The sequence below is a fragment of the Labrus bergylta genome, chromosome 19 (genome assembly GCF_963930695.1).
Source record: "Labrus bergylta chromosome 19, fLabBer1.1, whole genome shotgun sequence".
Lineage (NCBI taxonomy): Eukaryota > Metazoa > Chordata > Actinopteri > Labriformes > Labridae > Labrus > Labrus bergylta.
In genome coordinates, this window is record NC_089213.1 from 3,436,889 (window position 1) to 3,450,740 (window position 13,852).

Genomic DNA, 13,852 nt, shown 5'->3' on the forward strand with positions numbered 1-13,852 from the left:
GTTGTTTTGTCAGAGGTCAAAAATAGACAAAGATGATCGCTTTAAAAAATATAATATTTATTATGCCAAATAATAGCACACATCATAAAATACCATGATTTATATTTCAGTAACAGTATTTAATGCTAGATTGTCCAGCTGTTGAGTCAAATTCCAGTGTGTTATTAGGGGGGCTCTTCCTTTTGGAGGGGTGGCCACAGGGGGGACCAAGATCAGTCTTACAGGGGCACTGGCTCCTGTTGGCCCCTGCCTAGAACTGCCCATGCGCCTGTGGCCTGGTGGTTGGTGTGCATGCCCCGTGTGTGGAGGCTATGGTCATTCAGGCGGTGGCCCGGGTCTGACCTGCATGTCATTTGCCACTCTCGCTCTCTACTGGTCTATCTCTACAGTAAAGGCATAAAATACAAAAATAGTGGCATCTTTGCACTATTCTGCTTTGTTGCTGAGTGTTTTCAAAGGCCCCAATAAATAAATGTACTATTATTATATCAAGGGGTTTTACTTCAACTTGTGGTTGAAGGAAACAGCTTCACTCTGATGAAGTTAGAATAATCAGACGAGGCTGCTTTGACTTCTCCAAACTTTTCTGTGGTGAAATGCTGCCACCTACTGCTCACCATGCAGAGGTGCAGCTTGCTCCTACAAACCTACAAATCCAAACTTATAAAACCAACACAATTTAATTCCAAACAAACAATAAGACACAAATTCAAATCTGTGATCAAAATCACTTTTATCAGCAAAAGAAAAGATGTAAAGTATGTACAAGAATGTATTTGCGCTAACCGCAAACTGACTTACGGAAACACAGGAGGATTCAACGAGGACAAAATGTAACGCACGTAAAAAAGAAATGTAGGATAAGGATGTACTTAGAAGATAAAGAATGAGCTGTAAAACATATGGAAAGTAAAGAGAAGATCGCTTTAGCCCAGACCAGCAGGAGTAAAATACAGGAATAGCACTAAAATGAGAGCTGAAGTCAAGATCATAACAAGACCAAGACACTTTAACCACATTCATACATTTAACAGCTGGATGGATTTCAAAGAATGTGATTGGCTTAAAGGAAACTACGATCAGTAAAACAAAATATATACAAAACATGTCTTTCTTGAGAACCTCTGTGTGTTTTATATGTTTTAAAATCACACATATGAGTTTAAAAAAAAACCACCATGTCACGTCACACGGTCAAATAAAAGGGTTACAATTTCTTTAAAACAATGTACAAGACAACAACAGCTGGTCGGGTCACTCTGGTGTTTCACACAGGGTTGTGAGGCGATTCTGTCGAGAAGAGGGAGAAAAGAAAATATGTTGAAAATGAAGGGGCAGGTGCAAATACTTCACATCAATGCTTCCAGAATCGTTCGTCAACACAGCTCAAGATGCAGGTTATGAACATACCTTCAGCAGGCGGATGCTCCTCAGAGCGCTCTCATCCAGCATCGACAGGTCCACTGAGTCCATCTGACTGGCCAAAAGCTGAATGCTCTGTTTCAACACATGAGACATTTGGTTGGTGAATCATCCTGCTCTGTTAGCACAATACAAAACATTACCATCTCTTATGACGTGCACATTTAAAGTGCGACCCTAATTTCTGTCCCTTGCCCACTTTTCTGCAGTCAAACATTATCCTTTAGGATCACAGTCTGAAGCCCAGCCGCCTGTCACTCACCTCTCCGTTGCCGATGGGAACGTTGATGACAATGTCCTCGTTCCCTGATGCGATGGGAGAGCCGTTGACTGAGATGCTGTAGACCCTCTCTTTGTGGCGGGGAACTCTCACAGCGGGGGTCTTAGGCAGCCTGAACACATAAAGCATTGTACCTTAAGGATTATATATATATCATACCTGGCAAAAGGGGTCTACCACGCCTCCTCACTAAGATAAAAGTGTCTGTCCCGTCCTCGTTCAGAGTCGCTCTGACAATAATCCTAAATCCATCCTAAGCTCGAACTCATTCCTGGAACTTTATTAAGGCGAGTCAGACGCTCTCTGAGTGTTTGAGAGAACGGCCTCAGACATTTCAGGGACATTTTCAGGAGCTTTGTTCATGTGTGAAAACTCCACAGTAGAAGTATTTAACCTGACATAGTGCAGCTGTAAACTGACATAGGATTTTAAAGATGGTGATTTTTGAGGGGGGGAAAAAAATCCATCAAACAAATATAGCTGCCGATGGTTCTGGATGAAAATAGAAAGCTTTACTTCCTGGACTGTGCACCAATGTTTGCACCGATATGACCATGCAAAGGCACTCCAGCTTTGTTTTTTTAGCCTGCAGCTTAATTTAATCCAATAATACATATTTGAAGTAGTATTATAAACTGTAAACAAACTCTAGTAGTTATAGTTGATGTGTGTATACTGTATATATAATGCGTTCAGTGCTGAGAGGGTTGTACATTAAAGTTGAAGCGCACTCTGTTCAACAAACTACGGTACAATAACTTCACCCAAAGAATTGCTTTCTGCATCATAAGAAATATGTATTTGTTAAACCAGCACTGATCCCGTCTTTATACTTAATGATCATGTTCTGTCACTACAACACCTGCTTACCTCGGGTCAAAGCGTGGGGTGACGAGGGGTGTAGGTCCCATCATCAAAGAGGAATCCAGCACACTCCTGGCAGGAGTCACCATCGGCTTCCTGTTAGATCTAATCCACACAGAGACATGTTAGCAAGTCATGTACGTAGAATAAAAGGAGAGAGAAAGTAAGAAGTTCTGTTCTTACCGCCTGATGGAGCTGTTCTGCTTGCTGACAGACAGCGCTTTCGCTCTTTTTGAGGTAGTCGGAGGTTTCTTTGCTGGTCTTCCCTGTTTTAGGAACAAATAGTCAAACAGGAAATCCACCAAATAAAAGCGTCTACTCTGAATATTTATGATCATGTGTGTGTTTTGTTTCTCGTGCACATGCTTGAACACAAATGATCCCTTACCCTCTTGGTGGTGCTCGGGGTGTTTTCATCCTCTGAACTGGACGCACCTTTCTTCTTTGTCTCTGTGGATCAGACAGGAAGTAAACGCGATCAAACACACTCTGAGATTTAACTACTTTTTCCTAACCATGAATGTATTTCTTGATTTTTTTGTATTTGGACATGTGCAGCACCTCCTGAACCACTGTATTATTTTCAATAGTCTTAAGTAAGTTAAGAATACTTGAAAAAACGACTTTGTACATACTTTGTTTGGCAGACTTCAGAAGAGCTGCGTGGTCCTCAGCTACAACACTCTCAACTATAGCAGCTTCCTCATCTCTCTGTTAATACAAACAACAGAAAGAATTAGATTAAAATGAATGTTAATGAACAGATAAATGTTTGTCTAGAAAAGCCAAAACGTTCTGAAACATTTTGAAATCCTGTAGATCACCTTTGTATTATCAACTTCTGGTGACTTGGGTTTCTCAGGCTCTACAGAGAGACGTGTAAAAATGGAATGGATGTCAGGAATGTAGAAATATTCAGCTCAAAAAGAAATATATTGTAATATTTGTCAAAACAATATTTCTGGATTATGAGAGGAGTTGTGTTAACTTACTGAAATGTTCCAGCCACGATGTTTGTCTGATGGCCTTCGGGAGTTTAATCAGCGCCATGTTGTAGCTGTTGTCCACATCTTTCAAAAGCTGGTTGATCTTCTCTTTCATTCGTATGACTCTGGTATTCACTGTGAAGACACAACACGTGTTGTTGATGACACAGTATTAAAGACTATTACACTACAGATCGTTTATAAAGCTGTTATAGACACTTCCACTCTAACAGTTTACATGATGATGACATGATGGTGCATCGAAGCCTGCACGATATGAGTCAAACATGTGAGGTGCTATAAGGTTATGTATTGCAATACATAAACAAAAATAAAGAGGTCATAAAAGTTATAACTCACAGTTTCTGTCTGCTGTTCTTCAAGTTTTTTAGAGCTCAAAATGTTTTCTTTTATATCCACTAAATTTGCACTAATTCATTCGACAGTAGTTGATAATTATCAAGATAATCTTTAGCGTGCATGTCAGTGGTGGGAAAGCATTACAATTACACAGAGGCATCTGTACAAATAGTAACATGCTGAGCGGGAAAGCATTGCTTGACTACATTAAAAGTTGTTTTTATTATCTATTAGAAATTCAGACTTTTGTGATGTGTTTATTCATGTTTGTCACTCCACAAACTTGCTCCATCATCTTGGTCTGAGATGCAGAGTCACCTCAAATTACAGCATTTAGTTAGTTTGGAAGATTTTAAAACCAGGATGAAGGATCATTTGCCCACTTGTATGCACACGCTTCTCTTCTTGATGCTTCTGATTTGTTGATAGATGTAATATGTGTTGTGTCTGAAACTTGCATGCTGCCGTCTTGGCCAGGACTCTCTTAAAATGTGATCTTGTATCTCAACAAGAATATTTTCCTGGTAAAATTAATTTGAAAAAATCATGTATTAAAACTGCTCACACTGCGATATCGATAAAAGTAATCACACAGCCATAGTGCAAACATTACAACAGATTTAAAGAATACCAGCAGGATTATTGAAGCACATGTTGCCTTGAACACATTACCACCTGAAATAAAAATTAATCTCGGATTTACAATCTTTTACAAAACAGATGAAATGCTCAAAGCAAACCAGAGCTGCTCCCACTTTTAAATTGTATCTTCAAACTTTATTTTAAAGTGGTTTATAACATTTGGATTGTTGTACATGTATTTTAATGTGTCCTCATATCGTGTTCTGGGGTTTTATGTAACTGAATGTTGAACATTTTAATCTGTTTGTTTACACAAAGGCCCAACTGGAGGACATGAGTTATACAGCTATATACTCTTTATGCAGCTCATCAGTTTCATGCTTTGTATTGAAATTATGTTAAATTGCATTGTCCCTATTAAAATAAATTCAATTCAATTTATATGCAGAAAATATTACCAGGAAGTAAAGAAGATTGTAATACTGTTACTTAAAATATATGACACATAATAAGACTAGAAAGGCCTTCTGTTATGTTTTATATCATGGTACATATCATGGTCACAATGCTTTAATAACCAACTTCAGAGGATTGATATTCAGATAAAAACATAATTGTTGGACATATGACTGTAAAACACTTAATAATTCAAAATAAGTTGTGTATATATATATATATATATATATATATATATATATATATATATTTGTGTAACAGTTTAAATAACACTGATAAAATGATAAATCACCTCCACAGGCCTCCATGAAAGGAAAGCCAGAAACGTACTGCCTGTGATCCGTGGTCAATGTAATATCTTTCTAAAGCAAAACTAAGAACATGTTGTCTCATAAAGGATTGCTACAGCGTAGAAGCCGATGCTAAGTTTAATTTACCTAAAAGACAAAGATCCCTCTGCGCTCAGCTACGTTCAGGAACATTGCCTTTAGCTGTAGAGACCGGCAGGTTTAATTCCACTCCAGAGGAAGACCGAGTCTGTTTGTTGTGTGAGTTAAGAGAAACTGAAAACGAGATTCACTTTTTGTTTCACTGCCCGATGTCCGCTGACATCAGGGATGTTCTTTTTAAAAGAATGTCTTCAAATTATCTTGATTTCTTTTGGCTTCATGATTATGAAAAACTTTTCAAGATTCAAGATTTTTTATTTTGTCACATGCTCATACAGATGTGCAGTGAAATGTCAAGACTGTTCCGCAAGGCCGTGCAATAAACACTCAAATTACTAACACACATAAATACAGTAAAATAGAATATAATGTAAAAAATAAAATAAAAATTATTATTATTTGAATGTACACAATATAAAATATAGAATAATGTTAACAGTGGAAAGTGTCCAGTAAAATAGAATATAATGTAAAATTTTAAAAAATAATTATTTGAATGTACAAAATGTAAAATATAGAGTAATGTAAACAGTGGAAAGTGTCCAGTAAAATAGAATATAATGTAAAAACTTAGACAGAAAGACAGAACACATTGTTTAAGACTGAACTTTGACAGGAGCTGGTAACTTTGTAATGTTATGATTTTTAAATTAAATTTTGAATTCTTTGGTGTTTTATAATCCCGTGAGGGTTTGGAGACTTTGTGTGCATGACACTAAAATAAATGAATCAATCAATCAATCAAAGATGAATTTATTTAAATAATCTCAGTGTCGTGTTTACAGGAAACCCAAATATAAACTATATTCACCCTCGCTGTCGAAGTCCTCCAGGAAAGCTTCCAGCTTGGCCGTCTTCGGGTTGTTCTTCCGCTGTCTGGTGGTTCTTTTCCTGGGAGCCATGGCTTCTTACAGAGGAGGAAAAAAGTCAATTTACCAACGTTTGATAAGACGAGACAGACCTAGTGTCAAGTAACATAATTCACCTTTAGTGTAGAAGGTGCAAAATAACTTAAAAGGAGGAAACTGCCGCCACGCAAGAAGCTGTAAATCGATTTTCTGAGGCTAGCAGGCTAAGCTAACATCACTAGCTCGCTGTTTCGCAAAATGTCACGTTTCCCTCAATAACGCCATTAAAAGTCGATTTTATCACCTCGCAGAAACGTTTTGTTATCAAACTCAAAAGGAATAACTTGCACTGTGGTTATACTGGTTGTATAAACGAGTATTTACCTGATTATGTTTCCTCCTCGGTCACTCAACTTTCTCGTCCGCGACAAAAGCCGTTTTTCAAATCTCCGCGCGGGGCGGGGCCAATCCCGAAGACAGCCAATCGCAGGTCGCGTTTCTGATGCGTCACGGGAAATGACATGACTGCCAATCGTAGCGACAGACGTCAGTGTTTACATCAAGATACCGGAAGTAAGTCAAAGCATCATGGTAGAAAATGTGATGAATTCAGCAGCTGGAGTTTCCGTGCTTCTTCTGGCGTTTGTGAAACATTTTAAAAAAAACAACACACGGATTTATAACATTTAAATACAAGGATCTACTCACTGCTGGCACAACTGCTTGTAATTTTAAATCATTTCAGAGCCTGAAATGTCCAAACCTGCTCTACTTTCTCTTCATCAAGCTCTGAGGAAAAGCTTCCACAGTCTTGAAAGCAACCAGAGGGAATGGAGGAGCGTGTTGGCCGAGTGCAGCCCTCTCATGGAGTCTCTCGGGAACTTGGCAGAGCAGTGGAGGGCTCTCTCCAACGTGCAGATCTCCAACACGCCGCTCAGAGACTTCCCCGACCTGCAGGAGAGGCTGACATTCAAACTTCTGCAAGCCACGGATACTGTCCTCCTCAAAGTCAACGAGAAGATGTGAGTAACTGGGTTCATAGTGCAACAAAATGAAGATTGGAGATGCGATGTAATGCACACTCAAAACTACAAAAAACACAGCATTATATTATTATATTAGTCTATATGATATAACATTATATTACACTATATCGTTCATATTGCACTATATTATATTATATTATATTATATTATACTACATTATATTGTATAACTGCACTCTGCATCACTGTGGTACAACACTGCCTCTCTTCTGACTTGCTGCTGTTTATCACACCGAGTCACTTTAATCATCACTTGTCACTTTATCTTGTCACTCTCTGCACTGTCTCAACTCCCTGCATAGTTAACTCCATCATTCATTTTGTACTTGTTTTTACAAAAGCTGTTTTTATTTGTATTTATCTTATCGATTCTGTTTAATGTGTATTTTGTATTTTGAGCTTTCTTGTCTTTGTGCTGCTGCAACGCCCGAATTTCCCCTCTGAGGATCAGTAAAGTTTTATCTTATCCTGTTTGATCTAGCTGATGTGATTGGTTCATAATCACTCATTTTATCAGCAGCAGACATGCAGCGTTGCTCAACCTGAGGGACCAGTAAAGGTAATAAAAATATTAGCCCTGGACCCAGGTGAAAAGTGACATTGTGATCAAAATGTGGCTGGTGGTATTCCAGTATGTGTTATTGATCCATGCCAATATGAAGGAATAACACTTTCTATTATTCTTTTTATTTATTTTTCTCACTTTAGATAGATAGAATCTTTATTATCATTGTATACAAGGACACAACAAAACTTCGTTAGCGGCTCCTAAACAGCAGCGTTTACAAAAACAACAAAAATATATTTGTGGTGATATGAAAGAGAAATATGTAAAAAGTGGCCAGAGCAGTTGTTGTTGTTCAGTGAATGAATGATAATAATAATAAATAAATAAACAGTTGTGGTGACTGAGAGAATATATACAGTTCTTGTTTTGCAGTGACTGATTAATTAAACAAATATAAATATAGAGATATAGTGCAAATAAGTGAAGTTATAGTAAATACAGTTATTATTGTGCAGTGACTGAATGAGTGAATTAAATTAAGTTATTGCACAAGGTCCTTTAAGGCCCTCACAGACAATATAACACTTCAGTTTTTATACTTTCTGCCAGAATATATAGATATTTTCTAACATGTGCAACCACTAATCATGTCATGCTGATGTCATTTGCAGCTCATGAATTAAATATGTGTCATCTCTTATCTCTATTCACTGCCATGCTCTCAAAAAGCTCTCCACTGGCGTTATGATCATTTTGTTATATATCACAATCTATGTTTGGAAATTGTAATCCTTCTAATGTTCATCAGAAAACAAAATTAGTGTCTAATTGGAATTTCAATCTGTCAGAAAAAACTACTACAGCGGCATGTAAAAAATAAGTCAGTCCTTGCTTTCTAAATCACAATACCTTATGGACCTTTACAAGAGTGCAGTCAAATACTGTGAACAGCATGAAGATAGTGATCTACTGCCTAGTTCCATACTCACTTCCAATATGTTTATTTATCTGGATGCCCTGAGTCCCAGTATTTGAGTTTGGACATGGTGGACCTACAATATCTATCTAAACTATTTATCCATCCTTCTCTTGTCCCCTTAGGTCTTCACTCCAGTCAGTCAGAGACTCCGTCAGTAACCAGGTCTCTGCAGTGCTCCAGCTTTACGAGCAGAACTCAGACAGTCTGGACCTGCTCACGGTTACTGAACGCTCTGCCACCGCCCCGTCGGTCTCTGACATGCTGGGGTGGCTGCAGGATGCCGAGCGTCACTATCGACAGCAGTATCCTCTCTGTTTGCATTTGGGCTGTTTGCATTGTGGTTTGGATCTTTTTTTTGTTGTTGTTTTTGTTTCCTCAACTCCAGTTTTCAGATTTCTGAGGAGGAAGACTCTGCTGCTGACACTCAGAGCAGAAGATCTCTCCCTGTTGGAAGACGCTCCCAAAAGATGGAAATCCATGGAGTCGTCCAGTGCTGAAGACAGAATCACAAGTAAAAAGTCTGATATGATGTTTTAATCGTGAGTTAATGTTACTCAAATAATGACTATTTATGTGATACAAGGCGGACTCTTTGAACTTGGAGGAAATCATCTTTTTTTTTTTTGTGGCAGAGGAATGCTTTTAGGGTTCAGCTTTTATCATATTTTGCACAGGCAGCTGGCCGCTCTTCAGATACAACCTTTTAGAATAATCATTTTAACCACAGCCTAATTTAATTCAAATTAGGAATTTCATACCGTAAAATAATGACTTTAATCTTGTAAATGTACGACTTTAATCTAAAAATGTTAGGAAAAAAAATCATTAACGTGGGCCTCATACTCCTCTGTAATAAATGGACCCAGCTCCTGCACTTTTAAGATTTTAATAAATATCAGGAAACCACCAGACACAACGTTGCGTGATGCCAATAAATTCATAAAACAGATGTTGGAGTGCAAGCTTACTAAAGAACAGCGCTCCACCAGATCTACAATGGTCTGGTTTACTACGTATATGGTGCTGAGGATCTATAGGTGGACTCATGTTTTCTCTCTTCTTTCAGATACGCTCTGCAAAGTGTCCTTTTTTGTCGAGTCCCAATGAAGTGGTGATGTAAGTGGAACTCTGAGCAGCTTTCATTGAAGAAGAAAGAGCGATAACCTCAAAGGAACGATGAAGAAACATGAACACAAAGCTCAGAGGGACAGATTTCTGTATGGATGTGAGGAGGAGGACTAGAGTCCCACTTTGTCATCAACATTTTGAGGGGTCAAAGTGTGGCAGAAGAAGAAGTCAGCATCATTTTGGTGCTCAAAGATGACACAGTGAAAATGAATGTGTTGGCACAAACCAACATGTATGATAGAGGACAGCCTCCACACACAACGACAGACTGGATCAAAAAAACAGTTATTGAGGCACACTTTAACAAACCTGTTTTATTTCACACGTTGAACGCAGACACTCAGTGAAGACTTTATGTGTCAAATCAGGAGGTAAAAATAACTGCTACAGAAATCACTGCAACCATGACAACACAAGCCATCATAACTGCCACTGTGTACTTTTTTAAAGTACATTTATGCATCAGGCTTTCTTCAGGCTCTGCTGTAAATCACAGTAAAATCATTAGAAAGAATGCATGTTAAAGACATTTGGGCATTGACTTCACTTTTGAAACCCAGAATCTATGTCCACTTCTTTATACAATCTATGAATAAAAAGTCAAGTTTCAACAAACAAAATGTTTTTAAAATACTGCAGACAAGTTTAAAAAGACAAATAAATACAAAATGAGCAAAATATAAGTTAACGTAATTTCATAAATATATATATATATTATATTTATTGGTTAAAATTCACAGACTTGAGACAGGTTATTTTTTAACAAAGAACCAGAGTTACAAAGTTGATCCGCTCCTCCTCCTATACGTACTCCTTTAAGGGTAGACTGTTGGATGTGATGGGTTTAGGCGGATCCGGCGCTGAAGGCGGGGAATTAGCAAAGCTCCGGCCTATGTAGCCCCTCCGATACCTGCCCCCTCGCTCCATGAGGGGGCAGGTGCTGCTCAGCACAGCCCCGCTGATCATGAGGATAACAGCGGACGCCCAGCCCAGATAAATGGCCTGACCCAGCTCCCGTTTGTGCATGAGGGGCACGTTGGGGTTGTAGAAATCCTTGACGACAGTGTTGGCGGTCCAGGAAACGGGAATGAGCACGCACAGGCCGGTCAGGATGAAGAGAACGCCGCCGGAGAGCGCGATGCCGGCCTTGGCTCGGCGGTCGTCCCCGGCGCAGGTGGTGCACTTCATGCCGCAGCAGGACACGGTGCAGGAGAGCCAACCCATGAAGATGGCGAGGCACATGAGGGCGCGGGCGGCCTGGATGTCCGGAGGCAGGGCCAGCATGGAGTCATACGTCTTGCACTGCATGTGACCCGTGGTCTGGTAGATGCAGTTCATCCAGATGCCCTCCCACTTGATCTCCGAGGTGAGGATGTTGCTGCCGATGAAGGCCGAGACCTTCCACTGAGGCAGAGCGGTGACGGCGATCGCCATGATCCAGCCGGTCACCGCGCAGGTGAAGCTGATCAGCTGCATGCCCGTGTTCACCATGATGTTTTCAGTGGTTCCTCTTTTTTGAAATATTCTTTGTGGTTATCCACTTCAAGTCCAAGTTCAAGTTTTTTGGTTCACTCTTGAAACCAAGAGGCGAAGTTCACTTCTTTTACACAGTCAATAAAAAAAAGAGTCAAGTTTCAGCTCCACTCTCTTTCTTTTCCTTCCAGTCAACTTTCTTCTCCTCAAACTTTTTCCTCCTCAGCAGCTGTTTCTTACTCTTTTCCTTTTCAACATCTGCTTCCTCGTGTCCTCCTCAATTCCCTCCTCGTTATCCGGCTCGCTTTTTCTTTGTACACTCACCAAAGGATTACCCCTTCGCACACTTTCTCCTCCCTTTCATTCCTGAGTTCGACTCGATGCATTATTGAGCAGCCGATAGCTGTGCAGCCACCTGTGGCAGAGCCCCGCAGGAACCCCGATCGATCCGGCTTCACCGTCCGGGCCCCCTTTGTAGATGAAATGGATCTCAGCCAGGCTTCTGTTATTTTATTTTATTTGTGTGTGAAAGAGGATTCCTTTTCTTCAGCTCTGGTTCAAACTCCAGGAGTCCAGTTTTTTCTTTTGAGCTGCAGTGTCACCGTCCTGGTTTGGTGTAGCCTTACCTAAACGGATCAGACTAATAGAACCTGATACTTGGATTTCAGTGCCACTGGATGCTGCTGTGAGTGTATCCTCTCACAGCAGGGTTCAGATGCTTGATTACACAGAATAAAAAATCCTCTTGGTGGACGGAAATCTAACGTGTAGTCCTTGAGGAATCGTTGAATCAAACATCCTGTTCACATGAAGCACCAGTGGATATTCCAGACGCTCTTTCAGCAGGTCGTTTTCCAACAATCCAACATCAGACTTTCAGAATAAAACAAACTTTAAAACCAGTTTGTTTTTGTTAATTTTAAAAAGCAGAGATTTACAGATGAAAACAGCCAGTAGGACTCGTCATCAGACGCTGCTGCTGCTGCTGCCTGGTCAAGTGTCTCCTCTTTGACAATAAAGCGGCGCTGGGGTCCGAGCCTTGTTGAGGCCACTTCAGGCTTCACCCCCTCCCCCCCCCTCCCCCCCCACAAAGAGCCTCTTCCTTTAGCAGCAACAAGGCAGTCCAAGCGGGTCGGTTTGTTTCCGATAAAGGTGTGTAAACAAATCAGGGCTGACTTCTGGGTGAAAAAAAAAGCATCTTCAATCCAACAGCAAAAGCAAACTGAACCTCAGCGGGGGGAGAAAAAAAAAACAGGAATTCAAGAGGGAGGGCAAAAGAGGGTGAGACAACAAAAGGAGGGAGGGATGGACGAGGATGGAGCGCCGTCCGTAGGTGGATCAGTTAACACAAAGACAACATTTGGGGTGGTGGGTGGGGGGGGGGGGGCTCTACAATGAGGACTACACACTTTGTGGTGCTTTTCATGCCACACAGACTCACGTGTGTGTTTTTAAAGGAGCTTTCACTGAAACAAGCTTTCACTTTAACCCTTTTTTTGTCCACGATGAAAAGGGAGAAAAAGCTCACACAAAAAGGTTGCGTTTAAAGGATTTCTTTTTTCTGTTGTGAAATGCTGAAAAGCCAGGGGGTGAAATACACACGACACTGGTGTCACGTGGTCAACAGAAATGTACAAACCCTGAATTTAGCCACTTTGTGCATACTTTTAAAATTTAAATTTAAGCTTTATTTTTTTGTGTAATTTCAATTAAATTCCTTTTTTTTTTTTTCTTTCTTTTTTTTGCCAAATCAGAAACAGGCCTGTCCACATCAGGTCATGTTTTCAAAAGCAGCAGGGGTATTGAAAAAAGTCCCTGGGTGTAACATACGGCTCTGACAGCTCCTCTTTGTCCTCTTACTCTGATATTTCCCCCTTCCAGCTGAGACCGCTCTCGCTCTCGCTCCCATCTGCATCACACTGAACCTTGGCTTGCCGTAGCACCCGATGAATTAAATATCACGGCATCAAGATCTGCGGGTTCGGGTTTCCCTTTCTTCTGTCGCCTCTGCTCGCCTTGGTTACGGTGGCCATGACAACCAGCCGGGCCATGCAGGACACAGGAAACAGGAGAGGAGAGAGGAGAGGGGATGACACACACAAAGGGAAGCAGAGGAAGGTGACACATACCAATGATGGCTCCAATCCAGAGTGAGCGAGGAGCAGACAGATGTGGGCGTTCGACTGAAGCGGACACGGCTATAAAAGACATTCAGATGAATATAGATTTGTGTAAAGTGACGTTTAAATTAGTTTAATGCTTTGGTGGAATTCACACCGTTAACCGTACCTCGCTTTTAAAGACATGTTGCAAAAAAAATATGAATTTCCCAATTGATCCAGACTCGCTGACTGCGTGACCTCTTTGACCCCCGTGAGAGGAGAGAGCCGCCGCCGCCAACACAACAGCCAGGACGTTGTGTCCAAAGTTTCCATTAGTGGCAAAAGTTAAAGCAGAACCTTCATATTCTGA

General features: G+C 40.4%; 3 protein-coding genes across 4 annotated transcripts; 1 reads left to right on the forward strand and 2 right to left on the reverse strand.

Moving 5' to 3' along the window:
• Positions 1-714: 714 nt before the first annotated feature.
• Positions 715-6,768, reverse strand: cdca8 (cell division cycle associated 8). 2 transcript variants are annotated; one of them, XM_020655168.3, is made up of 11 exons: positions 6,632-6,768; positions 6,211-6,303; positions 3,559-3,687; positions 3,391-3,431; positions 3,202-3,277; positions 2,955-3,016; positions 2,750-2,832; positions 2,573-2,671; positions 1,685-1,814; positions 1,411-1,497; positions 715-1,290 (listed from the first exon to the last, which is right to left on the reverse strand). In XM_020655168.3, exons 2-11 carry the CDS (start codon positions 6,299-6,301, stop codon positions 1,255-1,257), a joined length of 834 nt encoding a protein of 277 aa, XP_020510824.1. In that variant the 5' UTR covers positions 6,302-6,303; positions 6,632-6,768; the 3' UTR covers positions 715-1,254. The 2 variants fall into 2 exon arrangements, with proteins under 2 accessions (XP_020510824.1, XP_020510823.1); XM_020655167.3 differs by having other exon boundaries at positions 6,211-6,306.
• A 67-nt stretch (positions 6,769-6,835) lies between these two features.
• On the forward strand, positions 6,836-10,802 carry airim (AFG2 interacting ribosome maturation factor). Its single transcript, XM_065948263.1, has 4 exons — positions 6,836-7,269; positions 8,902-9,081; positions 9,172-9,290; positions 9,846-10,802. The coding sequence occupies exons 1-4, from the start codon at positions 7,001-7,003 to the stop codon at positions 9,884-9,886; spliced, it is 609 nt and encodes a 202-aa protein (XP_065804335.1). The 5' UTR covers positions 6,836-7,000; the 3' UTR covers positions 9,887-10,802.
• Positions 10,665-11,398, reverse strand: cldn35 (claudin 35). The gene has a single exon (XM_020655169.3). It carries the CDS (start codon positions 11,396-11,398, stop codon positions 10,709-10,711), a length of 690 nt encoding a protein of 229 aa, XP_020510825.1. The 3' UTR covers positions 10,665-10,708.
• Between the last annotated feature and the right edge of the window lie 2,454 nt (positions 11,399-13,852).